Here is a 27,891-nt window from a genome sequence, read left to right as displayed (position 1 = left end):
TGGATCTTTGTCTCACGAAGTGGCTACGATAAATAGGGCCAGGCACAGATGGTTCATATGTGTAATCCTAGGTGCCCAGGTGTTTTCAAACTCAATAGTTTTGATGCCAGCCCAGGCAAAGAGTTAATGAGACTCCATCTCAAGAAAAATCTGGGCATGGTGAGAGACCTGTTACACTCAATAAAGTATAAAGTAGGAAGATCACAATCCAGGCCATCTAAGGCAAGAAAAGTGAAATCCTACCTGAAAAAAGAAAAACCACCAAAAGCTAAAAAGGGTTGGGGTTTGGCTCAAATGGTAGCATCCCTACCTAGCAAGTGCGAGGCCCTGAGTTCAAACCCTATTATAAGTGCCAAAATAAAGATACAAACAAGGATGCCAGAAGCCACCTATAGATTTATTAAACTTTATTTCCTCTGAGTCTCTGAGGAGTCAGCAGGGATATAAGGCGAAGTGGCAGTAGCTGCAGGGGCCTGAGCAGAGCTGGTGCTGGGAAGGGCTGGTGTGGGCAGAAAGAAGAGATTTAAATATCCGGGTCCAAAAGCCAGTTAATGGGTCTCCTTCATCTGTCTTTGGATTTTGTGTAGCATCTCCTGCATCCGCCGCAGCTGGAATAGTCATATGCACCAAAATGAGGCTTTTTGGAGAGTCCTATAGTATTTGGAAATTGCCCCCAATTTTCAATCCCTTGAGTCAGGGCCTTGGTAGCCCTGAAGTAAGCTGGAGACTGGGAACATCCCAGATATGCACCAGAACCAGGGAACTTTCTGTCTCCAAAACCAGAAGATACATTTATGGTCACACAGGGGACTTCCCATGCTGTCTGACACCCCTACTACAGTATACTGTGCTCACCTCCTCATCTTTCTCTCGGATTAGCTTCTCAGTTTCTGGATCTGTCCCTAGTGGGACAGCAGGGATGGGGAAGTCAGTACCACTCTCTCGAGTCAGTTTGCTGAGGGGAAGGGGAAAGGAGGGTGGTAAGGTTAGGGGGACCCCAGCACCATCTTGGGTTGAGCCCTGGCCTGTAGAATAAGGGAAAGGCTTGTCCTAGCTCCTGGTCATACTTGCGATTTCGTTCCTTCACCACTAGGCGGGTCATACTCTGGATGCACTGTGCCCTGTAGTTCTCATAATGTGTCTCCCGAGTCACATCCTTCAGGTCCTGCATGTGGGTACGCACCAGCATTGTCCTCAGCTTCACAAAGTCGCAGTGCCCTGGGTTTTCCACTGCATAGCAAGGCTGAGGTCAGCCAGGGGTATGGGTAGATGGGAGCCACTAAGGGCAAGGAGATACCTTCATCATAAGCTTAGTCCTTTACCTTCCACGATGCCCCAAGGGTAGAGTCGGCCCCGAACTCGCCGCCCCCTGGCTTCTACCACAGTATTGCTGCCAATTACCGCAAATGGGATGCTTTCCTAAAAGAAGTTAGGGGTTCCTGTCAGCACCCCACATCCTCACCTGCTTCTTTTCATCTGTGTCTTCTGCTTTGTCTAGGAAGCTAGGGTCATCTCCCACCCCAAAACACTGTCCTTACAGAGAATTCTTCCCCCTTCTTCTTCCCAGGGAAAACAAGATGTGAAAAGGGTGCCCTGGGGTGGCCCCACCTTTAGGGCTTGGTCCTGTAATTTGAAGTCCTCATCCTCATCAGAGTCACAATCAGGAAACTGATAGATCTTGATTCCAAAGTACTCAATCTCCTCCCGGATCTGACAAATAGATGAGGGGCCCACAGTTCTGGGCATCCCATCCTTTTTAGAAGCCCACCTGCTCCCCTTCCCCCGCCAGCTTCCCTCACTTTGCGTTTCTTGCGGTCCACTTCTGGAGGTGTCAGTGTGTCCGCCTTAGCCAAGATAGGTACAATGTTGACCCGCTGATGCAGGGCCTTCATGAACTCAACATCCAATGGCCGGAGCCTGAGAAACAGGAATCTGTGACCACGTGCTAGTGGCAGCCCTGCCCCTAGTGCTCTTGGCCTGTTCCCTTAGTAGCGCTGGGTGGTGCCAGGAGCCTCAGGCTCAGACCATACCCGTGGCCGAAGGGTGAGATGAAGTACAGGCAGCAGTGCACCCTGTTGTCTTGGATGTTCTTCCGGTTCAGGCCACTTTCATCTCGGAAGTACTGCTCAAACTGCTGGTCAATGTATTCTGCCACAGGTTTCCAGCTAGGCAGGGACAGACAAGCAGAGAGACTGTGGGAGTAGGGGTTGTCTAGCGGGCTCTGGGACTGTAAAGAAGAAGCCCATGCTGAGCAGGATTTTCTAGATATTGTTATTCCCTGGCTTGCTGTACTACATCTTCAGCAAGATACCTGGATGGAAAAGAGGTATATTTCATATGTCCTGATAGAAAGTTAGACTGAGCACAGAGGCAGAATTCAAAAAATGCTAGTTTGGCAAGAAAAAGGGCTCATGTGATCAAACAAAGAGTAATAATAGCAAGGTGGCTAGGTATCGGTGGCCCACACCTGTAATCCTGGCTATTTAGGAGTCTGAGATCTGAGAATCTTGGTTCAAAGCCATCCCAGGCACAAAAGTCCATGAGACCATTATTTCCATTTAACCACCAGAAAACCAAAAATGGAGCTATGGCTCAAAGTAGTAGAGCATTAGCCTTGAGCAAAAGAGCTCAGGTGGGCTGGGAATGTGGCTTAGTGAGAGAGTGCTTGCCTAGCTTGCATGAAGCCCTGGATTCGATTCCTCAGTACCACATAAAGAGGAAAAGCTAGAAGTAGTGCTGTGGCTCAAATGGTAGAGTGCTAACCTTGAGCAAAAGCAGCTCAGGGACAGTGCCCAGGCCCTGAGTTCAAGCCCCACACCTGGCATAATAATAATAATAATAATAATAATAATAATAATAATAATAGCATCAAGGTGTGCTGCAGGTGAACATCAACTGGAAGCCAGAGAAACACTAAGTCAGATTCAAAGTCCAGCCTCCAGAGTCTTTGCTCGTGTAGTTTCCACTCTTTTCCCTACTTCAAGACCCTATTTCAAGACCCTTTCAAGAACCAGCTCTTGGGGCTGGGAATGTGGCTTAGTGTTAGAATGCTTGCCTAGCATGCTTTATAAAGCCCTGGGTTCAATTCCTCAGCACCACATACACAGAAAAAGCCAGAGTGGGCACTGTGGCTCAAGTGGTGGAGTGCTAGCCTTGAGCAAAAAGAAGCCAGGGTCAGTGCCTCAGGCCCTGAGTCCAAACCCCAGGACTGGCAAAAAAAAAAAAACCAAAAAAAACAAAAAAACAAAAACCAGCTTTTCTATGAAGACTCTTGACTACATCAGCTAACACTGCTCTACTGATCTTCCCTTCCTTACACAGTCACATATAGTCATCCACTGCATTAAAATGTTTAGACCAGGGCTGGGAATATGGCCTAGTGGTAAAGTGCTCGCCTTGTATATATGAAGCCCTGGGTTCGATTCCTCAGCACCACATATATAGAAAAAGCCAGAAGAGGCACTGTGGCTCAAGTGATTGAGTGCTAGCCTTGAGCAAAAAGAAGCCAGGGACAGTGCTCAGGCCTTGAGTTCAAGCCCCAGGACTGGCAAAAAAAAAAAAAAAAACCACACAAAACAAAATGTTTAGACCAACTTTGGAACTCATATACTTCTGTGGTACCTCAGATTATAATGGGGCTAGAAAAATAGCATTATAATATCATAGCACCCATGCATAATTTTAAAAAAACATTAATAAAATCATGACACATACAACTAAATATACATAGTATTTGGTAGTGATAACACATGGTCATTACTTTAAATATTTACTATGTCATATTATTTAGTGTATGCCTTCTACTCATAAAAACAAAGTTAATTGTAAATGAGTCTTTGTGTTATGTTAGCAGCTTCAGACATCTCATTTCTTTTTTTTTTTTTTTTTTTGCCAGTCCTGGGGCTTGAACTCAGGGCCTGAGCACTGTCCCGGGCTTCTTTTTTGCTCAAGGCTGGCACTCTGCCACTTGAGCCACAGCGCCACTTCTGGCCTTTTCTATATATGTGGTGCTGAGGTATCAAACCCAGGGCTTCATGTATGTGAGGCAAGCACTGTACCACTAGGCCATATTCCCAGTCCATCATCTCATTTTTTGACTGCATCAGGAGGCCACATCAGATGACTAACATATGCCATCTACATTTGTGTAAGTACCTTCTGTGTTTGTACAATGACATGCCTAATTATGCATTTTAAACCATGTCCTTGTGATTAGGTAATGCATATATATAGCCATGCATATATATACGTATATATATATATATATGGCTATAGTTTCAGGTACTTAGCTTTTCTGTTTAATCTTTATTTCCCTGTTAGGTAGACATGGTATATTTTGAGCATGATCATTCTCGATTTAGACATAAAGAAATTAAATCTGAGCTGGGTGCTGGTGGCTCACACCTGTAATCCTAGTTACTCAAGATCCTGACATCTGAGAATAGAAGCCAACCCCAGGTAGGAAAGTCCATGAAATTCTATATCCACCCAAAAGCCCAAAGTGGAGCTCAAGTGGTAGAGCACCACTCTTGAGCAAAAAAACAGACAGTTCCCTGGTCCTGAGTTCAAGCCCCAATACTAGCGCGCACACGCATGCACCTCCCCCCCCCCAAATTATATTTGGAGAATCTAAGGGATTCTACCAGAATGCTTGGCTAGTAAATTCTCTACTTATCTGAATCTCATGTTTTTTTGACTCATAATTCAAGTGTTTGCCATTACAATGGCCTGGCCTTTTTGCTAACTTGTTACCTGATGAATACACATGTTAGACCATCTGCCCTTCGGTAACAAGAACCACTCACACTTGTCTGCACTTTTTTTTTGCCAGTCCTGGGGCTTGAACTTAGGGCCTGGTGCTGTCTCTGAGCCTCTTTGTGCTCAGGGCTAGTGCTCTGCCACTTGAGCCACATCTTCACTTCTGGATTTTTCTGAATGTTTCATAGGAGATAAGAGTCTCACAGGGCTGGGAATATGGCTGGGAATATGCTTGCCTCGTATACATGAAGTCCCGGGTTCAATTCCTCAGCGCCACATACATAGAAAAAGCCAGAAGTGGCGCTGTGGCTCAAGTGGCAGAGTGCTAGCCTTGAGCAAAAAGAAGCCAGGGTCAGTGCTCAGGCCCTGAGTTCAGTCCCCAGGACTGACCAAAAAAAAAAAAAAAAAAGTCTCACAGACTTTTCTACCTGGCTGTCTTCAAACCAGAGTCCTCAGATCTCAGTCTCCTGAGTAGCTAGAATTACAAGCTTGAGCCACAAGTGCCCAGTTTTATCTGCACTTCTTAATTGTCCAGAGTTGATACATGGTATATCTGTGTTTCATAAATTCCTGCTAGTTTACTATAAACTGTGAGGTTGAATTGTTATTATTATTAAAGTGATTATTGAAATTTATTATTATTATTATTGTTGGAGATAAAAGGAGGTAAGTATATTGAAATAAAAAAATCATACTTACTACAGCAGGAACCAGGGATTGGATGGGACTACAATTTCAAGCAAGCTGTTTGCTAAGACATACTAGCATGATGATGATATGGAGGTTACCCCACCCCATCAGGAACATTGATGGAGATCATGTTCCATAGACCATGAACTAGCCCAGAAGTTAAGAAATGACCATCCTTTCAAAGCTCAAACTGTAAAGCTGATGAACCAGTCAATTCCACTGAGTTATTGCAATGATGGAGCATGTGATGAGGGCTCAGAAAGTATGTACAGGTGTGATTAGTCTGTGAAGCAATTATCTAGAGTAGGTGTTATGAGTGTGCAATCTATCCAGTTTTTCGGTCACCATCTTAAAATTCTTAATCCTTTTGAACAGAAGCTCCATGTTACACTGCCTGATTTGCAGTTACCATTGTTAAGATTTGTGAGTATAACATACAGATGTCATTCTGGGTGATTTTTCAGATCAATTGGGTACAGTGGTAAGGGCTGATATTTTTCATTTGAAGAAATAAAAATGCAGTCATTTGCTCAAGATCACACAGTTACTAAATACCAACCAATCAATTAAACTCTTGGGACACAGCTTAAGTGGTAGGGTGCTTGCCTAGCAAACTAGAGGGAGGAGAGAATGACCCTGAGCTCAAACATAGTTCTGCCAAAAAAAAAAAAAAAGAAAGAAAGAAAAGAAAACAATAAAAAGATTTGAACTGGGGCTGGGGATATGGCCTAGTGGCAAGAGAGCTTGCCTCGTATACATGAGGCCCTGGGTTCGATTCCCCAGCACCACATATACAGAAAACGGCCAGAAGTGGCGCTGTGGCTCAAGTGGCAGAGTGCTAGCCTTGAGCAAAAAGAAGCCAGGGACAGTGCTCAGGCCCTGAGTCCAAGGCCCAGGGCTGGCCAAAAAAAAAAAAAAAAAAAAAAGATTTGAACTGTCAGCTTCCAGATCTGAGAAACTTCTAGCTAACTTTTCCATCAAAGGCACTACCTCTGTTACCCTCATCTACCTGCTTAGATCTGTCAATTATATAAGTATCCCTCCAACCCATTAAAAAAAATAAAAGCCAGGGATGGCTATGTGTATGTGTGTGCTCACACAGGCTCATACATACATATAAGATGGCAGATAACCTGGAGAGTACCTGCAATTTATATCTCGTCCTACCTTTTTCTTTTCTTTTTTTTTGTCAATCGTGGGGCTTGAACTCTGGGCCTGGGTGCTGGCCCTGAGCTCTTCAGCTCAAGGCTAGTGCGCTACCACTTGAGCCATAGGGCCACTTTTGGTTTTCTGGTGGTTAATTGGAGATAAGAGCCTCACAGACTTTCCTGCCTAGGCTGGCTTTGAACTGCAATCCTCAGATATCAGCCTCATGAGTAGCTAGGATTACAGGCGTGAGCCACCGGTGCCCGACTTTGTTTTCCCTTTTGTCTTTTCTCCCTTTCTCTCTCTCTTCCATGCTCCTTCAATGCCCATTCAATAGGACTTGTTCATAGCATCTGAAAATGTTGCTGCAAAAGGAAGAGTAGGAGGAAGGCTGGTGTTTACTGAACACCTAATAAAATACCTACTATACGTCAGGCCCTGTGCTACGTTTTCAGATCCTTTTCTGAGGTTCTTCTTTCTGGTGTCCCCATCATAGATCAGAGTTGAAAGGAATATTAGAAACTATTCCAATTCTTTCCTCTTTATACAAGACAACTATCCAGGGAGAACATGCCCAAGGTCACAAATCTCTTCCTCCTCACAAGTATGTCTGTGTCTGTACCTGTGTATGACGTGTGTGTGTGTGTGTGTGTGTGTGTGTGTGTGTGTGTGTATGCATGGAATAGATGGGCGGGGCAAAGACAGCTGGGGTTGTACTTGGTCAGACATACCACTCTGTGTTGTTGACTGCGTCCCCAAAACCTGGTGTGTCCACAATGGTGAGCCGCAGCCTCACACCCTTCTCTTCTATATCCACCGCATGCTTAGTAATCTCCACAGTTTGCATGATCCGCTCTGGAGAAGGGGGAAACTGAGGCAAGGGCAAGGGCAGGGACCTGCCCAATGAGGACAAACCACTCACCCCAGCCAGCTTTGCTGCCCAGACTGCTTTCTCCATGCTGCCCCCCTCCCACCCCCATGCTGCAGGAGCGCCTGTTCTCTGGGAACCGGCAAGGAACATGTTTCCCAACACAGGAAATGCCGGTGGCTGTTGGCTCTGGCCCCAGCCACTTCTCTGCTCCGGGCTTTTTTTCTTGGATTCCTGAAATCCTTTGGGGGAGTCAGACATTCATTCAGAGAACAAGATTCGGGTCCCTGCCCTGCTTCAGCACCCAAATCTTTAGGGAACTGGCTGGTGTGTTTCCAGGCCAGAAAGGCCTATAGAGGGATACAGTCAGTCTCTCTGGGAAGCCATGGCTTCAAGCATGCTGGGGAAGGTCCCCAAGTCCCACCCCATGACTTTGGAGTGAGTTTTTAACTTCCCAAGTCAGGTCTGCCTGCCTGTCTTCATTGTCTTCTCTTTTTCTTACCTTCAGCACCAAGGAGTTTCCGATCTCGATATAGATCCGTGAGGAAGAGACTATTGACAAGAGTGGATTTACCCAGGCCAGACTCTCCTGATAGGACAGAGGCACCAAGTCAGAAGGTAAGATCTGTCGCCCAGAGGTAGCCCCATTTCATCACCTGGGATGAACTATTTCTTTTTCAATTGGGATGAAACTAACCAAACCATAGCATTTTACAGCATGGAGGAAGTGGAAATACTTTGTCTAGCCTCCTCATTGAACAAAACTGAGAGTGCAAGAAATACTAATAAACTGTCAGTAAAGTGTTCTTTGCACCACTCATTCCCCTATGCCAACAAGTTTTGTTGTTTCTGGCAATTTTGCAAAAAGACACACACACACACACACACACACACACACACACACACACACACACACACACACACACACACACACACCCTAACTTGTTTCTGGCAATTTTGCAAAAAGACACACACACACACACACACACACACACACACACACACCCTAACTTGTTTCTGGCAATTTTGCAAAAAGACACACACACACACACACACACACACACACACACACACACACCCTAACTCCACATCAAACACCCCTTGCCCAATCCTGCCCTGCCCCTTTCTACCTGCCACCATGAGGGTAAAATCAAAGCCTTTCTTCACAGACTTTCGATGAACTTGGTTGGGGAGGGTTGCGAAGCCCACATATTCCTTGTCATCCTAAGGACAAGAAGGCAAAATGCATTAGGAGGGGACCAGCACCAGTCTTTCGTCTTCTATATTTTTGCTCCAGCCTTAAAGAAGTAGTGCCACGTTTGAATTCCCAAGTTCCCACCTGTGAGGCCTCTTGCCCCTGCAAATATGGCCAAGTTACCAATACCCTCCATGTAAAAATCCTCAGAGCTAGGGCTCTGAAACAGGAAGAGAGAGGACCTAATCTTTTACACACACACACACACACACACACACACACACACACACACACACACAGAGAGAGAGAGAGAGAGAGAGAGAGAGGAATGCACATGGACATGCATATATTCTTTCACATATTCTTTTGGTTCCTTCCCTGGATCTTCTGCTCCCGCCCACTGAAAAACAAAGGCAGGGCTGGAGTCTCTACCTCAGAGGAATCATAAGGATCCAGCTTGCCCCATGGGCTGCGGGGCCTGCTGGAAGGGCTGAGAGGAGCTGGGGCACAGAAGTACTGCTGGCTGTCAGAGGACTGGGGCCACAAGGGGGCTCTGAACTCCTGGTCATCATCATAGAAGTCTGGAGCCTGGGGTCTTGGCTCCGAGATTTGGGGCCTGGACACCCTAGTCTTGACCTCCGGTGGGTGGCACTGCTCACTTCCTGGGAAATCCTTCACGAACTTGCTCAGTTCTGCATCATCCGTGGTGTCCTCCAGGAAACGCTTGATCTGGAGGGTGGTAGGGGTGAGTAGGGTGGATGGTAGGGAGTAGGTGGGAGGTGGCAGGAAGGGAAGCCAGGAGGGAAGAACAAGGAAGAAGGCAGAAGACAGGAGAAGGTGAGGAGAGAGGGGAAGTACTTATGGTTAGAAGGAAAAGAAAGGGGGTTGTCATTACGTGCTTCACTAGCCTCCCAAGCCAAAAGATGGAGTAGAGGCCCCAGGATTCAGGAGGAATGCTGGCCTGTGCCCAAAGCCCTGCTCTCTCACCAGGGTATTTGTTGAGGCTGCCTTGCTAGCCATCTGGCTAAGCCAGGGACCAGGGACTGTCCCAAAGGTCAGCACCAGCAGACTGAGTAAGAAGGAGAGGATAGAGACCTGAGACTGTGGCTCAGATCCAAGAGTGCAGAGAATCAGAATATAGCACAGGCATGGAGAAGCAGGGTGGGGAGAGGGGAGTTTTCCCCTACAGGAAAGTCAAGAGCTAGCAGGAGGTTTTGTGCCTCTGATACTGCTGATCAGTGAGTTGGGGACCCAAGTGCAGATTCACTCATGTTCACCCTCCAGGACTCAGACTTGCTAACCCTACTTTTACTTTTTTTTTTTTTTTTTTCCGGTCATGGCGCTTGAACTCTGGGCCTAAGCACTGTCCCTGAGCTCTTCAGCTCAAGGCTGGCACTCTACTACTTAGAGCCCCAGCACCATTTCTGGTTTTCTGGTGGTTAATTGGAGATCAGAGTCTCACAGACTTTCCTGCCTGGGCTGGCTTTGAACTGTGATCCTCAGATTTCAGCCTCATGAGTAGCTAGGATGACAAGCATGAGCCACCAGCACCTGGCTAACCCTACTTTTAATCTAGCCCCTGAACCGTAACAGAATCTGGTTCTAGACCCCGGGAGAGAAGAGTAAACCTGGTGGATGCTGAATATGGAGAGCAACCAGAAAGAATCAGGTAAGATGAGCGAACACTGAAAGTGCTTAGGGATGCAGACGGAGGGCTGAACCCCTAGTGCTACAAACAGCACAAGAGTATGTCCCAGGGGCTGGGGATATAGCCTAGTGGCAAGAGTGCTTGCCTCGGATACACGAGGCCCTAGGTTCGATTCCCCAGCACCACATATACAGAAAACGGCCAGAAGCGGTGCTGTGGCTCAAGTGGCAGAGTGCTAGCCTTGAGCGGGAAGAAGCCAGGGACAGTGCTCAGGCCCTGAGTCCAAGGCCCAGGACTGGCAAAAAAAAAAAAAAAAAAAAAAAAAAAAAAAGAGTATGTCCCAACATGGGGGACTAGCTCTATATAGACGCCTATTCCACCTATCCCCAGTCTGCAAGATAGGCTATTTCCCCTATTCTTCCCCTTAGCTCTAGACCCTCTAGATTCCCCTCTCTTTTGGGGGTCAGTGCCCTTTGTGGGGTGCCTGGCAGTACTGGGCTCAGCTGTCTCACAATATCCAAGTGCCACCCCCAGACAATGAACAAAGGGCCAGCTATAGAGGCTGACTCATCCTCTAAGGGTTGGCCAACCGAGTGGGGGCTACCCTGAACCATTGTGGAGTCCCAGTAGAGTAGAGTGGTGGGGGACATAAGTGCCCCACAGTCATTCTGCATCAACCTACTTTACAATGGGAAGAAATGCAAGAGGGGGACGTGCACACTGCCAGGTTTGTGCCAGAGGAAAGAGATTGAGAAAGGAAAGCTAGAGGGGAAAGGGCTATCTCTAGGCTGTTACCTCTCAAGTCCTCCAAGGCTTGTCTGGATGGAAGGGAGGAAAAAGGCTCTTTCCCCTGAGTGTTGATTCATTCAGGGGCTTAGTGACCAGAAGAAGCTCTCCTAAGGCAGATCTTACCTAATAGGCTTTTCTCATCCATACTATTGGGGTCGAATGGGATGCTCATCGAAGCCAGTATGTGCTTCTTGGTCGAGCATGATTGTGACTCCCTTCACTGTCCAAAGTATCCTGGCTTGGCAGATTAATTATACAGCAACAGACAAGGATGGGGCTGAGGGGACAACAGGTCTTGCTCTCTGACAGCTAATTAGTCAGGAATTGCAGGAAATCCTACCTCTCTTCACTGCTGGGTCCTACAGTGACCCAGCAGTTGATCTGGCAATTTTGGTAAGGGTAGGGGAAAAGGACTGCATTATGCTCAGTAGCAGCAAACAGAGGGGCAACAAGGAAGGGGAAGAAGGAAGGCACCAATGGAGACTGCTAGCCCCCCATAATCTTCCAGCAGAGCCACCAGGAACCCCAGCACCATGATCCTCTTTGCTAGCCCTGAGTGTGCATCAGCATGGAGGAGGCCAAAGGGTTCTAGACAAGGAGTTAAGACATCAAAGTCCTCTCCTGTCTTTCCATCGCCTCCCCTAGCACTGTCAGTAGCCAAATCAAGGGAAAGACACGGTGTGTCCCCTTCCCACCCCACCCTGATCTCCCAGAGTAGCACCTTACCCCAGCTTCAGTCCCGTCCTCAGGGACAGAATGGTCCATGCCCCACGTTTCAGACCCTTGTCAACAGGCTCTGTCTAATTTTATCTCCCAAAGTTCCTCACGCGGAGAAACAGCCTTCTCTTGATGCACTTGTCATCTGCCTTCCTGGTTTGCTCCTTTCCCTTTTTCTTTGACCCCCTCCACTTCTAGCAGGGGCCAAAAAAGCCTGTGGAATGTCCTTCCCCACCCCCTCTCCTCCTCCTCCTCTTGCCTTGGCTCCCACCCTCCAAGGGCAGCTCAGCTGCAGCCGGATCACTGGGTTCCTCTGCAGTCCCCTCCTCCTCTGATTGGCTGCCCTGTGACGCCTGCCTGCTTCCTACCCTGGTGGGCACAGCACCACCAGGGTGTCAGTCTGCAGCACAGGCTCTTGATCTGCTTAACCTCTCCTGCTAACCTCCCAAGGGCATTCAGGACTCTGAGGATGAAGAGTTATCCCAAGGTGACCTGGCCCATCAGTCCATGGGGATAGCAACCCAGGAGAACTGCTCACAAAAGATTCCAAGCCTTCCTCCACAATCTTTCTGTCACCAGAAGTTTAAGCAGTCCTGAAGAAGAGTAGGAATGTCCAGTAACATCTTGGGTACAGGTTCCAGGGAATAGCCCCACATCTCTTCTCAAATGTCCCTTTCTTCTAGGGAAAAAAAAAAAAAAAACCTACCCTATCTCTGACGCAGAGGGGGCTTTGCTCCAGGAACTCTTAACACTTTAGGATACCTGGCCTCTAACTCTGAGGACCTACTATATCAACTGTATCAGCCATCATTTCCAGAGTCAATGGGGCAGCTGCTAGCACTTAAGTCTCTGAGGGGCATGGGTTCAAGCCAACAGGAGGCTAGCATCCTAGAGACTCAAGAGCTGCCATTTAAATGGGAAGTAAATTAAGGGATCTAGTTGCAAGTGTACAGAAGGAGCACTCCAGTAGGAGTCTTGAAGCCAGTGTCTCTGGTTGGGCCTGGATAGTGTCTTAATTTCAGGTCCTTAATATCCAACACTAAATGGCCAGCCCTCCCTTGCTTCCAGAGAGGCTTGGAGAAAAAACACGCCCAGATGACAGATAGCTCAAGATGCTTTGAACCTGAGGAGGAAGGTACATCTCAAGTCCCAGGGTGGTCATTAATGTTGTCTTGCCCTTCTCTTCACAAGCAAATTGAAATCTCCCAGTGCTCCTGGGCTGAAGAGGTCTCCCCAAAAATTTCCAAAGTAGTAAGGGCACTGGTTTCCTTTGACAAGGAGGCCCTTCATAGGTGAGTCTGGCCTGACATGAACCAGGGAGCCCAAGGGCGTGACTTATTTAGGAGAGAGGCCCGAGGCTGGGGGCTTGAATGGTGGTAGATGGTGGTGGAGGAATATTTTTAATTAGGGTGGCTTTGGTCAAGTTGAAGGCACCAAGACCTCAGCTGAAGTCAACTTGGTGTGTGGGCAGAAAACGGCTCTCTAGTCCCTGCTGGGCTTGGCATTGCTTCCCCTGGCTTCCATTCCCTAAAATAATCAGTTTGTCCATCACCCATGTGGGGAGGTGGAGGGGGACAAGAGAAGGAGCGGCACCATTTGGCCTCTCCCAGGAACCCCCTTTGGGGAAGGTCATAGGGTCACCAAGACTTCCTGGCCAAGACTTGGGCCTCTGCCTGGACACAGCTTGAGAGACAAGAGCCCCCCAAAATTGGCCTTCCTAGATCTGAAAGCTTCTGATTCTACAGGGGCCAGGGAGTTCCCTTCTGGTGGTGGCCCACAGCCAACATCCTGCCCTACATGCGGGTCACCGGTCCCCACTTGCTGTAAACAGCTTGTGCCTCCCAGTGCAGAGACCAATGGCTGTGGAGTAGGGGGAAGCTTCCAGACTGGGAGAAGAGGATGGCAGATCCTGGGGGCCTGGACACCCATACATTTTATCTGACAGGCTGACAACAATGGCAGAAGAGCTGGCCTCACCAGCAAGCATCAAAACTTTTACCTGAGGTTACTGCTTCTCTTCCCACTACAGGCAGATGGCAGGAATGAGTTCCCCCCCCCCCCAACCCCCACACACTGCAGAGGGACTTGGCTGAGGGGAGGAGGGGTAGACGCAGCAAGGGGAAGCTTTCCTCATGTTCCTGTCTGGGAGGCAAAGGGACATAGCTGATCCCATCCAGCAGGCTGGTGGACTAAGTTTTCCTCTCTCAGGGGTCCATCTGAGAAAGGTCCAAGTGATATATCCCTTGTCAGTCTGCAGGAAACAGGGATCAAGAGGCTCACCTTCTCTTTGGGGGAGGAGAAGGGGTCAGACAGTGTTTGTGTTTCCCGACAGAAGTTGGCGGCGGCCTCTGGCCAGGGCAAGCGGGTGAGGAAGGGTCATCCAGGTAGAGCTGACTCAGGAAGGGCGGAGACCCCCCTCCACCCTCATCCCTGGGCGCCTTCCCCGGCACAACAAGCTCATCGCGGTCGGCAGGCACCTCCCACAGCACTGACCCGTCCCTCTGGCCAGGACCGCGGGCAAACCCCGGGGGTCCAGGCCCGCTCCGAGCTGTGGGGCTCCGAGGTAGAAACTTGCGGAGAGGCGACGCAGCGGCAGCAGCTGCCTGCGGGAGACGAGCCCGGGGCTGGCGTCAACGCCTCCCGCCCCGCACAGCCCAGGGCTGCGGCATCGCAGACGCCGGGGAGTGGTGGGCCCTGCCCGGCCTTGCCCGGCCTTGCCCTGGGCCCGCCCGCCTTACCATGGCTGCAGCCCGTGCCGGGCCGGCTCCGCCTGGACAGCGCCCGAGCGACCCGCTGCGGGAGCTGCGCGCCGACCTCGCTGCACCGCCGGCCCCCGCCCGCCTCCCCGAGTGCGGACCGCGAGGGGCGGGGCCGGGGCGGGGCTCTCCGGCTCCGGGGCGGGGCCTACACCTTGGCCCTGGTGGGTGTGGACAGGGACCCGATGGGGAAAGGAGGCTGGGCTAGGGAGCGAGGCTCAGCTCCTCGTCCTTGGGCTGTGCTGGATTCCTGGTTCCTCCTTACTTAACGTCTGAAGAATGGTCTTCTTCAGGAAGTGCAGCACCGCGGGGGGAATAAAAGAACGGCATCCCCAGGAAATGCCTTTGGGGGTAGGGATGACAGAGGGAGTTGCTGCAGGAGTTGGAAAAGAAACCATTAGTTACCCCCCCCCACCCCAGATTCAAGCAAGGTTTTAGGGAAATGAGCTGACTGATGTCCAAGTTACTGATTAACCATACCCCCTACCCTACCTCCCAAAGGGGAATGCCAGACATTCCCCACTTCCATCCAAGCTGTAGAAAAGACACAGGTTAGCGGCAGGTTCCCTTTGTGCAGGACCCTAGATTAAAGATTAAAGAGGATTTGCTGCATAAACTATCCACGGATCATCTGCTGGAAGGGTGAGCAGGAAAGGCTGAGTGACTTTAAGAGGGTGGGTGAGGCTTGTCCAGGGCTGAGGACGGTGGAGGGGGGGGGGTTGGAGAGTCCATCCCCCCCATGACCCTCCCCAGCTGGGCCATTTGTCCTCTGTCAAGCAGGTGACATGTTGTGGGACAGGTGCCCCTACAGCTTTAAAAGCATTCAGAGCTGAGAAAGGTCTGGGCAGCAGCAAGGGGAAGGTAGATGCCTGGAGATGGGGGAGTTGGTAAGGGATTTCCTAAGTCCAGTCTGAACTAGTTAGGCTCCTATGGAAGTTTCAGAAGCATGTCCCTCTCTAACCTCCAAAACCCTCTTCCTAGGGCAGGCTCTCTGACCTCTGTCTGAATATATTCTTGGCAAGACTGAACTGCATGGGTATGGTCTTCTCTATGAGTAGAAGTAGCAACAAGTTGAGGAGAGACTTTTCCAGTTGGGTGACTTTGGGCAACTTTCAGAATCTCACTTTCCACCCCCAAAAAGGAGGGGAATTAAATAGATGCTTTCTAAGTTTCCTTTTGGCATTCAAAAAATAGATGCAGTAGGGAAAGAGGAAATTCTGTCTGCTTCTATAGGTCTTGGAGGAAGGTAGAACAGGGAAACAGCAACAGAAGGCACCAAGGAAAAGATGGTCAATAAAGAAAGGAGAAGCCTTGTAGGCATAGGATTGGGGCCTGCAGCTTGGTTCTAATGAGAAGGAACCTCAGAAGTGTAGATGGATCCTGATGTGGAAAGGCCCCAGGGATAGGCCTGTCTGTTTTAGACCAGGAGATCTGAAACTGTCATCAGAAAAGTAGACATACAAGGAAAAAAAAAAGTTGTTGGAAGTCTGCAGAAACAGCAGCTGCTACTGCTATCAGACAGTAAGACAGTGAGGCTATACAAGGTCCACTGCCCAAAGCCCCATGCAGCTAGTACTTAGGCACACTCAAGAATGCCTCTTGGATGCTTCTAGTCAGCAGACATGTGGCTTGGGGTGGGGAGAAAACCTGTGTCAAAGAAGTCAGGCTCCACAACAAAGCCTTGTTTTCCCTCTACCATAACATCCCTCCTCCCCTCAGCCCCAGCTGTGTTCCAAGTGTGGACACAGAAACATCTCAGAAGGCAGCTTGGCTAGCTTACCCTCAGCTGTGGCTGGAATCTCAGGCTCTTCTCTGGCACCTACTGTTCAGGCTCCAGAAAGCCCTTGTACATTCTGATGAGAGTTGGTACCATCTTGCCTTGAGAGAAGTTCCTTAGGTCTTAGAACTCAGCTCTAAGCCAAGTGTCTCAGGGTTTTGATGGAGTCTAGTCCCTAACTAACTACTGGCCTATAGACCCAATATGAAGCATGATAGCTGAGACAAAAGCTGAAGACTGTTTCATTCCATCTGTGTAAGTCCTATATGCTAACTCTGTAGCATTTAAATGGCTGTAAGAGAACTTGGCTTTAGCAGAAATCCCATGCCAACTTTGACTATTAGCTGCCTGAAAGTCCCTTGCTCTTCCTGGGACCCTCTTTCCCTCACTGAAGGAGGCTGGGCTCCCCACAACTCCAGCTCTCTTCTTCTGTGTTGACAGAGGTAGGATCCCATACCTGGTTGGCAGAGTTGAGATACAGCAATCCTTAAATAAATCACTGATGATGGTGTACTCTTCATCTTCAGCTGACAGGTGGCCTGGCCAAATTTGCCTTAGCCCTCAGCATTTGGAGCTCTGGCTTACCCTTGAAATTCAACATCCTACCATGCATTGCTGTCTTTGACTAGAAAACAACTTCCTTGGCACCACTAGAGTGGGAAGCCAAGCATCTGGAGGGTGGATGCTTAGCTTGGCACAGAGGATTACTCCTCTGGGAAACTCAGATCAGCAACCACAGCTCCGTGCCTGACTCCTAACTCCTCCACTTAGGTCAAGCCGTGGTCTGAATGCAAAAATCATCTTGTTCTCCTCACTAGATCTTTGTTGCCCATCCACAGGTGAAGGTTGTATGGCACAGAAGCTTAGTGAAGAAAGTGTGCTTGTGCCAAGCATGAGTCTAGGTTCCAAACTAAGAATAAGGAATCATTATGCCAGGAAATCAGGATTTTAGATCTGCAATGCTAGCAAAGGCCATGATTGCCTCAAAGTATCTGTTTCTCTTAAGTGAAGCAAGAAGTCGTTTTGCCTTTCTTCCTCTAGAAGTAGATGAGTCACTGAGGATATATAGTCAGGGAGCCCTGGTGGAAGCAAAGGGCCATCTCTAGGATGGGGCCTTCCAAGGAAATTGAAGTCACTCTGTCCAACCAGGTCTGTGCAGAGTCCAGAAACCCAAATACTTTATTTAAAACCACTTTCCCCCCCAGCTTATGCCTCATGTTCCATGTGCCTGGGGGCACGTGAGGTGTGGACAACAATGGAGGACATTTGTTTCCTGGCACCTACTGCATGGCTTCAGAGTTGGCAGGGCTGCAGGGCATCGGTAGCTGGAACTTGTAATCTTCGCTACTTAGGAGGCTGAGATTTGAAGATTGCAGTCCAATGCCATCCCTGGCAGGAAATCCTGTCCAGGAGACTTTTATCTCCAATTAACTAATAGCCAGAAGTGGTGCTGTGGCTCAAGTAGTAGAGGGCTAGCCTTGAGCACAAAAGCTCAGGGAGAGTGCCCAGGCCTTGAGTTCAAACCCCAGGACTGACACAATAAACAAATAAATAAGAAAAAAAGACGTGGCAGAAGCCAGCCATTCTGATAGGGAAGGTCTTTTGAAGCCCCTCTCTGAGCAAGACAGGGCCACAGTAGCTTTCCTGTCTGTAAATGTGACTACCTATATGATGTCTGCCTTGCCAGCCTCTTGTTCTAATGCCTTCCATGGCAAAAACAAAAACAAAATAACTGACTCTAACAACTACCCTTCAATCTTTGGGAGATGGAGTGACTAAGGTCATCATCATTTTGAGTCAAAAATCTGTGTCCCCTGGCTCTCACCCTCTTAGTTCTTCCTCCATGTTCTAAGTTTTGCTGATTCCCTTTATTGGACTTTACTTTGTCCTTGGATGTCCAAACTCTTTCAAGCGACCCATCTGCATACTTTTGTCTCTCCCAAATTAACCATGAGCCCTTCAAGGGCAGGAATGCATCTTCTATTTTAACCTCTGATCACTTCAGTTCAGGGAACATGTGAGCATGTGATGTGATGGATGATAAGTCACTGCCCCCAGGAGTCGGCTGATCAATGCGCAATGACTGGAAGGAAGCATTGATCAGTTTTCCGTTCTGATTTGAGAGCACAGACAGGCCTTGAGGCTCTGGTCTTCAGTGACCCATCACTGCCCTTCATTCTGGCTGCATTCAAGTTCACATCCACCTTCCAGCCTCATTATTCATAGACAAAGGTATGCATGTTACTCCTACTAAAAGCTTTCCCTTTGCAATCCCTGACATTAATGAAATATTGAGAAGTTAGAGGAGTATGTGGCAGCAGCAGCAGGATTTCTGTACCACCTAATAGCATCCCTGAGGCAGGATGCTCCTTAAAGTGTTCCCAGTTTGGAGCTTCAGGGTTTTTTTGTGTGTTTGTTTTGTTTTTGTTGCCAGTCCTGGGGCTTGGACTCAGGGCCTGAGCACTGTCCCTGGCTTCTTTTTGCTCAAGGCTAGCACTCTACCTCTTGAGCCACAGCTCCACTTCCAGCTTTTTTCTATATATGTGGTGCTGAGGAGTTGAACCCAGGGCTTCATGTATATGAGGCAAGCACTTTACCACTAGGCCATATTCCTAGCCCCAGGAGCTTCAGTTTTGTCATCAGTGAACTGGGAGGAAAAAGTCCATCCCATAGATTGCTATAATGATTCAGTAGCATACTTCACATGGTATAACCACTAAAAATGAATGGTGGCTATTACCTCTGCAAATGGGAAAACAATCAGTACTAAGCCTGCTACTGTCAATTGTGACTATTTTCAAATGCCTTCCCTCTGAAGGATTAGGAGTGTGCCTATATATTGGGTGTGACAGATAGGAGCAGAGAAAATATCAGAGTAATGCTTTAGACTACACTGACATGGAAATGACCATGCTGCTGCCACCTGTAGAGTAAATTTTTCCAGCTAGACACCACTCCTCTTCTAGAAAGCATGTCTTGATCTCAGTTTTACTAATGGGAAGTCCCCAAAACAGTCACCACATAGACTCCTTAGAGCTATATCACTTGCCTGTGGCGTTGTACCAAAGAATAGACTGACTGGCCCAGGTCCCCAGAGCCTAGCCTGGACTTCGCTCAGGAACTGGGAGACATTACTCACATTCTGTTCCCCTCCTCCAGGCCTTCATTTGGCCCCCAAGGTGCAGCTGTCTTGCTGCTCCCCTCACAGCAGCTGAGCCAAAAGCAGCTGAGCAGAGGAGGGTGAAGGGACATGGCCTTTGCTGCTGTTCAGGATAGCCTTCTAGTTGAGCAGCTGTCAGGGTGACTTTTGGGTTACAGATTTTCTTTCTCAACCCTGCCCTGCACTCTGAAGCCAACCTCCCTAACCCATGTAGGCCTACTGTCCTTCTCACTGTTTCACACACCAACCAGTATTCTGACAGAGCTGGATATGATGCCACACATCTCTAATCACAGCACTCCAAATTAAGGCATAAGGAGACTGAATTTGAGGGCCAGCCTGGATTATGTAGCAAAACCCTGTCAACAAAACAAGCAAATAAGACCTCACCACCACCACAACAAAAAAGTGCATTGTCAGAAAAATACTATGTCAGAGACACGTTTCAGTCAAGCAACCCGGTACCTTCCGAAAATACACCAGACATGGCAAGTTCCTCCTTCTGTGAGGTCATTCTGGGCAGAGCAAAAAAAAAAAAACAACAACCCAAAAAACGATGGGAAGCTGGCCTCAGTTCCACGACAAGTCCCAAAGGAGTCACGTTTCCCTGCCCTCTCCTAGGCAGGAGGAGGAACCTGCCCAGGCCCCAGTCAACACAGCCATTCATCCCTCTGCACTGTGCTTCTAAGGGCTCATCACCCCACAGCTTGTCCTTGGTGACTAACTGTCCTTGTTTCTCCAGGACTAGAGAGTTCTTGAAAAGCAGGACCTTCACTGCTAAACTAGGTGAGTTGGTCTGAGTCCAAATCAGCAAGTCATGGCCTCGGGTCACCAGCTTTCCATCCTGCCCCGGAATGGGCTGTCCATGGTGGCTTGAGATGAACAAGGTGCCCTCTGACAGGGCAAGGTTTGTTTCCTAAGAAGATATGACATGGGGGGAGGGGGTGGCAAGCTGCTATGACACCTCCTAAATTGTTCTACCCCTCTTTCAGTCATTTTGCTCTGTTCTTCCAACAGTTCTGCACAGGAGGAATGGCAAAGACAGTTTCTAGGGTTCCTTTCAGATGGCCCACATCCTTCTTAGGATCCTGTTACCATACCCATGAATGCACACACTTCCCAGTTTCCTCAGACACTTTGGGTTTTTCTTTGGAATCAAAGTGCCCAGGAGGGGGGCGGGGGGAAACAACTTCTCTAGGGTTCAGAAGCCAACTGAAGGCAGACCGTCCTTGTCCCTTGTGGGTCAAATAACAAAGTTCTCCTTAAGATCTGAAGTCTGCTTCAGGTACCATTGAAATGGCGTCCTCTGATTCCTGCCCTATTTTATAGTTGGCTTCTTGCATAATTGATGGACATAGCAAAGAGGAAACCACTTCATCCTCTGACAGCCTAAGAAGTCACATGCAAGGGTGAGGAGGTCGGATGCCCTGGAAAATACAACACAGGATCTTGGGCCTTGGGAAGTTTTGTCCATCAGACAGAGGTTGTGGTCTCAGCCATGAAGAAGTACTTCATTTCAAAAACTGCCCAGGATTGAGTGAGAAGGCAGGCCTTTCCCTACCAAGCACCTTTAAAGCCCTTCCCATTGAGTTTCTGCTAATACACCCCATCCCCCACTTCGGAAATGGTTCCTCAGTTGAGTACCTCTAGGGAGATTCTAGTTTCTAACTACCCAATCCAAAGTTGAGAAGCATCTGTCTGCCCTCACTCCCCCGCAAGGATGAAAGGACCTTGAGGGGCTATTTGCGAGGGAACTGAGAAAGACCTGGATTAAGTCAGGCACCATTCTCAGCAATGGACCCAGAGGAGCTTTGTGAAGCTCAACCACGCTGCTTTCTTTCTTTTTTTTTTTTTGGCCAGTCCTGGGCCTTGGACTCAGGGACTGAGCACTGTCCCTGGCTTCTTCCCGCTCAAGGCTAGCACCCACGGCTGCTTTCTACAAGCCAGGCACTGGGGCTGGGCCACCAGAGAATTCCTGCTAGGAACAAAATCAGGGACAGGATGCTATGGTCAACCCATGCCCAGATCAGAGGAATCAGAGGCCTTGTAGTCCCATATCACAGTCTCCATGTCGGAACTGCCTGTGGGTCGTGCAGCCTGAAGGACAGGCTGGCAAAGTTTATCTCTGTCATGTTTTTCAGGGAGACTACCTGAATCATCTCCATGCTACCCTGGCTCCAGAGATCCAGAGAAGACAAGAAGCCCAGCTGCCTGGGAGCCTTGTCTTCCAGCTTCTGAGAGCAGCTCTGCTGCTGAACAGGGCTGGAGAGCTGTAATTATCCAGACAGGATAAGAGCTATTTTGGGAAGAAGTCATTCTGCTGCCAAGGCTTTTGACTTCCTAAACTAAAACAAGATGCACAGAAAAAGGGGGTGAAGATGGGGGGAGGACAGGGAGGAGCCTACTCAGTCACACACATCAAATCTTGCACAAAGGGAAGTAACACTCCTTCCAAAAGGTATAGATTTGTATTAAAGGATGAACAAGAAGTCAGCTGTTAGGACATCTCTCCATAGCTTTGGGAAAGAGGGTACAACCCAGACCCCCTACTCACCTCCTGCTGATGCTATAACCCTCCAAGAACATTTATTCAGTCTCTTCTATTTTGACATTTGACCACAGACTACTGCATGTTGTTTAAATGTTTCCTGCCCAGGTCTTATCTCTTCATCTAGATGGCCAGTTTTGCAAGGTCAAAGTGTGTGTGTGTGTGTGTGTGTGTGTGTGTTGAAGCTTCCTCCCAAAGTACCTAGCAGAGTGCCAGACATTTGAACAAAAATTATCAATGGAAAGGAAGGAAGTGAGGAAGGAGTGAGGAAAGGAATGGGAGGGAGGAGGGAGGGAGGGAGGGAGGGAAAGAGGGAGGGAGGGAGGAAAAAAGGAAGGAAAGGAGGAAGGGAGGGAGGGAACTTACTGTTTTGCATGGAGATAATCTCTAAAAGGGGCTACTCCTTCCTACAGCCAAGCTCTGAGCCTGAAGCTGGGTAAGAACTCAGGGCAGAGGGGGTAGACACCTCCCCTTCAGCTGTTCTGTTATCTGAGCTCAGGCTGTCCCCCCACTTATTTGTTTTCCATCTGTAGTCAACTTATTCATCCTGGGCTGGTTAGCCATGGAGGGAATCCATTAGAAACTATTGTTAGGTTTTGAGTAAGAGAATAATATGTTAAGAGAAAGAATGGAAACAGGAAGAACTTTCATTTTATCAAACATGGGCCAAGAAGAGCCAAAATACTTATGGGAACAATAAATGCACTGTGAAATCAGGACACTGCCAAATTTAGGACACAGAGCTGCCAAGAGCAGAGGCCACCTTATGCTTTTCCAAGTTGAGGACCCAAATAGTGTGTAACCCAGAAAGGCAACCCCTTTCTAGAGTGCCCCAGGGGGGAGGAGGATTGGGAACTGATCCAAAATGGCTGCCCTGTCTTCCCATCACCTGCCAATGTCTGTATTCTTTTCTCCAGGGTTGCAACTAGCTCATATAGCATGTTTGTGCAAATCTCCTTTGAGGGTGCCACAGGCACCCAGCTTGGCAAATGCAACACAGGCATCCTGGTACAATGAGCAACAACCTACCCAGCCACGGGGAGCCAGATCTGTTCCCCTTCACACCCTCTTCCACCAGAATCAGGGGTGAGACTCAGATTGGTGAGTGGGGCACAAGAAGGCTAGAAGTAATTTCTTACGGGCATTCTTACCTCCTCATCTGTCATAGCATAGAATCCAGGCATTCCCGGGGAGCAGCAGATGGAATCCAGAGAGTGCCAAAAAGAGGGGAGGGAGAAAATATTATTTTAAAGATGCCCAGCAGATATGGGCATAAACTAGCCCAAATCCCTTCCTAGTACAAGTGGTCTAAATAACAACAGCAATTACTGAGTGCTCACTGTGCTACATGTAATAGTTTGGGTAATCCTCACAGGAACCTAAGAGGATGAAGTTATTATTTTCATATAATAGATGGGGAAACTGACACTTGGAGAGGTAATCTACCTAAGGCCATAGTTGGCAAATAGTGGACCAGCTATAATACAATTCCAGAATCCATACTTTATTACACTCCTACTTTACAGAACTTTTCTGTCTTGGAGGGGAGGGGGATACACTTCTCTGTCTTTGCTGTCCATCATTTGGAGGGCTTGTGCTGGTTGGCCCCTTCAAATGGGGTGATTTAGGACTGAACTGCATTCTCAGGGCTTTTTCCTCCCTAGGAACTTCATCCAAAGCCTTGGCCTCTGCCATATTCATTGGACTGGGGCTTATTTGGGGCTTTAGTACTAACAGCAAGAACTCCCTGCTGCCAAAATTCACTCTGTGAGGTCTCATCCCCTCCTCTCCTCTGCCAAGAGTGGCCAAGAGTAAGACGGAAGCAGGGGATAATGAAGTCCTAAGTAAATGTCTTTAAATATTCAGAAGTTGACATTAAGACACACTGGTGGCCTCGAGGAGGAAGCCTAGACATCCCTGGAGATCTTACCTGAGCAGCAGCCCTTAAAAGTATCCCAAGGTCAAAGGGTTCTGAGAAGCCAGAGAGGCAGAGAGACACCTGAGAAGATTCCCCAACTTGAATTAATGTGGAGTCAGCTTTGGGCCAGACTGTGAAGCAGGTAGCTTGCTTTGGTGAATTAGACAGACAGACGGATGGATGTATGGATATACACACACGCACATAGATGTGTGTATATGCATATATATATTCACTATAATCAAGACATACACACACATTCACCAAAGTGAAAGTGCCTGAGGTGCTTCCTTTAGTGGTTCTCAGCTTAGAGACTCCTTTGATGTGGTGGTGTCCTTGTCTTCTCTCACTGGAACTTCAGGTCCTCACAAAAGGTTTTAGTGCAATTCATGAAAGGACACTACAGCGTCTAGGACAGGACTTGGGCTCACCATCCAGTGTTGTCAGATGGCTTTGGAGTGTTTCAACCTCAGGATTTCATTTCTTGCATTTAAAGATACCAGTCCTCAGAAGGATGACTTTAATGGTAACATTTTAGGCAAGAGAAGTGCCTCTGCTCTTTCTGTTTCAAATCACTGCTTGTGTTTTCCAAAAAGACCGCCCTCTTATTCGGCTTCCTATCTTTTAACCCTCCAGTCACCATGGACCCACAAGAAGGAAAAGCACAGACCTTTTAGCCACCAGAGAATTCGATTTTGCATTTCCTCAGAGACATCTGAAAGTAACAACAAGATTATTTTTTCTTGCCTGTGATATGACACCCCTCCTTCCACTACTTACATCTTGCTTTCTAGCTCTATATGTCTCCCGAGAGGTGCCCTCTATCCTAATCCTTCCCAGAAGCTTCTCTAACCTAGGACCCCAAATCACATGCTCACCTCCTGCTTTTTTCTTTCTACCCACCCTCTGTGCTGCTGTTAAGTCTAGCTTTCTCCTGGCCAGGCCCCAGCTCATCGATATCTCACCTATTCTATTTTGATGCCAGAGTATGTGCTTGAGACCCTTATCCTTCTCAACAGTCCTTACCATCCGGCCTAATTCTTCATCTCCACTCTCAGAAAGCAAGTTATAACCCTGCAAACCACTCTACTACCTCACACTGAAGTAACATGTAGCAGTGTCTCTTGGAAGAGTCAGTGCCTGCTGCTAGTCCAAGCACTGTCATTGATAGCATTAGCTTGGTGCTCAGCGAGGCTGGTAGGAAAGGTACGGTACATTGAGCTCAAAGCTTTGGTACTGGAAACAGAATAGCCCTCGGGCCCAGAATAAAGAAGGGCCTTGGGCTGGGAATATGGCCTAGTGGCAAGAGAGCCTGCCTTGTATACATGAAGCCCTGGGTTCGATTCCCCAGCACCACATATATAGAAATCGGCCAGAAGTGGCGCTGTGGCTCAAGTGGCAGAGTGCTAGCCTTGAGCAAAAAGAAGCCAGGGAACAGTGCTCAGGCCCTGAGTCCAAGCCCCAGGACTGGCCAAAAAAAAGGGCCTTTTTTGCTACCCCAACCCCCCCACCTCACTAACTTGGGGCTATCCCTGAACAGGCTGCTTCTACACATACCCAGGAAGAAAGCATTAAACCCTTGAATGAGTTGTTTGCTGGCGTGCTTGAGGACATGAGGGACTTCCTTCCATGATAGCCGGCTTGGACACTCCTTTGGTGGTGGGGGTGGGGGTGGGGGCGGTGGTGGTGGTGTGCACACTTTCTCTCTCTGGAACATCAAGTCTTCACAGAAAAGGTTTGAGTCCATTTCATAAAAGGACATGGGGTCTAGGGGAGGAGGGGACTTAGGCTCACACTCAGGTGTGACTGGGCGACTTTGGGGCACTTCAGCTTCACGATTCAGTAAGGCCCACCATGAGCAGTCAGGCCCATACCTAGGTAAGGACCGAGGGGGTAAGGGCCGAGGGGTCAGTTCCAGTTCTGCTTGGGTGGAAGGCTTCGAGGGAGGTTCTGAGTATATAGGAGATTTGTGGGGAACTTCAGACACTCGAGTTGACAACCGGTGAGCTGACTGAGCTGAGTATTCCACTGGGGAGATGGTAACCCTGCGGCCGATCTCACTGTCTCGTTTGAGGGACTTCACATTGGCCTCTACCTCTGATGATATTATAATCTTTGGGGGGGGTTTGGTCTCAGTGCAGACATAATGCTTTTGAAGAGGCTCCACCTCTGAACGTACAGGAACTCGATGTCCACTAGGTAAGTCTCTAAGGACAGAGAGTTTGAGGGCTGGTGCCAATTTTGTATTTTTGATGGAGGCTTTTGGTTCAGGAAGAACGAGGTTGCTAGGACCCATTTCTGGCTCTTGGACAGTGGTCCGCCTCAGGACTGCCCGGTGGTCTGCAGAGACCCTGGCACCACCACTATAGAGAGTCCTTGGAGATTTGGCCTCACTAATATTGGAAATCTTTCGGATGGGATCTGTTTGTACTGCTTCATCCTTTGGATGAGCTGAAATCCTACGAGGAACTCGGACCCCTTGGGGGTTCTGGACCTTGGAGGGTGGCTCCTCTTCTTCTAAGTTTTGTAACTGCAAGCTTTCCTTTTCATCTATGAAACTCAAGCGACGGGGAGTTTTGGCATCTGGGGATGAGGCACGATGGCCAATCTCACGCCCTGGCTTGCTGTCGACACTTCGTATTGCTTCCTCTCTGACTGGACTAACATTCCGATGAGTGTTCAAGGAATGGAAAGCTGATACCTTTCGATGAGGAGAGGAATGGCGGGGTGGCTCTGTTCTTGGTCGTGTCTCCATCACCTTCTGGGATGACATATATAAGCCAGGCCCCGACTGCACTGACAGAGATCGAAGATATTCAGATGCTGAGTGGGCAGTGGTGGGAAACGCTTCTGATCTTCGGTGGGGAGTAGGGCTCAGAGAGACAGCAGCACTTTGCTGGCTTGAGGAGTTAATGTACCCATGTCCCCGTGGAGGGGAGATGGTATTCTCAGTCCCTCTATATGCTGGAACTGCTACCTTGGACCCAGTTCTACTTGTCCTGGCTATCTGATAGATTGAACCCTTCTGGGTAGATGCCATATTTTATCAACTGAATTGTCTTCAGGATCCTAATGAAACCAGACTATTTATCCTCATTTTTTTTAAGCTGCTGTTCTTGGGCTCCCACAAAAGTGGCTGTTGTTCTAAGAGTGTCTCGAACAGTTCCCTAAGCTACCTCTGTCTGATGATGTCATAAAGGAAAGAGCTTCCTATTAAACATCCTGTTGTATACCCTCAGTTCTTCAAACAAATCCAAGCAATGCACAAAAGGAAACTGGACTGTTTCTGGACTTGACACTAACAAGCCTTTGGCCAAGTTCTTAAGGGAAAATTTCCTTGTTATGTAGGGAAGGCCTGCTTACAGAGCCTTCCTTACTCTCCCCAAGACCTAGGTATTTTCAGGGACTAATCCAGAAGAACCTATGAAGGCAAAGCTGCTCAAGCCAATCAAAGTGGTAGCCTCAGATTTCATAAGGCACCTGTATTATAGACAGTTGCCCCAATCTTATTTGAAACTACTGTGAACAAGTTGAAAGCTACAGCCTTTTCCAGGAATCCTGAACAATTTGGTTGGCTTTGATGTAAACTCTAAATAACTCAATTCTCATTTTCTTTAGGAGCATGGTATATCATAAAAGGGATTTGCAGTATTGATTTTGATCATAAATGACTAGCTATTCTACTTTGACTCATGTCTTCATTTTGATCTAGAAACCAGTGCCTGGTACGTGGGTATGACGTAGCCCATGTCCTTCTCATAATCCTTTCCTAACAGTTCAACCAGCATCTCCATAAAGTAGCCAGTGCTATTTTTTCCCAGTCCTGGGGCTTGAACTCAGAGCCTGGGCACTGTCCCTGAGCTTCTTTTGCTCAAGGCTAGCACTCTATCACTTGAGCCACAGCGCCACTTCTGACTTTTT

General features: G+C 48.4%; 1 protein-coding gene and 1 long non-coding RNA gene across 9 annotated transcripts; one reads left to right on the top strand and one right to left on the bottom strand.

Annotated features, from left to right (window-relative positions):
* Positions 1-376: 376 nt before the first annotated feature.
* Positions 377-27,025, bottom strand: Septin4 (septin 4). Of its 8 annotated transcripts, XM_048367159.1 has the most exons (14): positions 25,528-27,025; positions 24,641-24,685; positions 23,204-23,211; positions 9,090-9,386; positions 8,593-8,686; positions 7,965-8,051; positions 7,326-7,449; positions 2,031-2,165; positions 1,800-1,917; positions 1,609-1,710; positions 1,323-1,419; positions 1,068-1,230; positions 856-955; positions 377-608 (listed from the first exon to the last, which is right to left on the bottom strand). In XM_048367159.1, the coding sequence occupies exons 1-14, from the start codon at positions 27,008-27,010 to the stop codon at positions 549-551; spliced, it is 2,913 nt and encodes a 970-aa protein (XP_048223116.1). In that variant the 5' UTR covers positions 27,011-27,025; the 3' UTR covers positions 377-548. The 8 variants fall into 8 exon arrangements, with proteins under 8 accessions (XP_048223116.1, XP_048223118.1, XP_048223120.1 ...); XM_048367161.1 differs by lacking the exons at positions 23,204-23,211; positions 24,641-24,685; positions 25,528-27,025 and adding an exon at positions 14,550-14,695; XM_048367163.1 differs by lacking the exons at positions 23,204-23,211; positions 24,641-24,685; positions 25,528-27,025 and adding an exon at positions 11,821-12,017 and having other exon boundaries at positions 856-902.
* On the top strand, positions 7,967-16,844 carry LOC125366457. The gene is made up of 3 exons (XR_007213842.1): positions 7,967-8,080; positions 10,234-10,326; positions 16,287-16,844. It is a non-coding gene; the product is annotated as an uncharacterized LOC125366457 (long non-coding RNA).
* Positions 27,026-27,891: the final 866 nt, after the last annotated feature.

Source organism: Perognathus longimembris, chromosome 17 (genome assembly GCF_023159225.1).
Source record: "Perognathus longimembris pacificus isolate PPM17 chromosome 17, ASM2315922v1, whole genome shotgun sequence".
Lineage (NCBI taxonomy): Eukaryota > Metazoa > Chordata > Mammalia > Rodentia > Heteromyidae > Perognathus > Perognathus longimembris.
Note: the sequence above shows the minus strand (reverse complement) of the source record. Positions and strands in the feature narration are given on the sequence as shown.

Excerpts from the sequence above, each read along its gene's own strand:
- Septin4 (XM_048367159.1), bottom strand. The coding sequence starts at position 27,010 with ATGGCATCTACCCAGAAGGGTTCAATCTATCAGATAGCCAGGACAAGT. Across the intron at positions 1,231-1,322 it reads CCCTTGGGGCATCGTGGAAG|TGGAAAACCCAGGGCACTGC; the intron begins GTAAAGGACTAA and ends CTTGCTATGCAG. Across the intron at positions 956-1,067 it reads GTGAAGGAACGAAATCGCAA|CAAACTGACTCGAGAGAGTG; the intron begins GTATGACCAGGA and ends CCTTCCCCTCAG.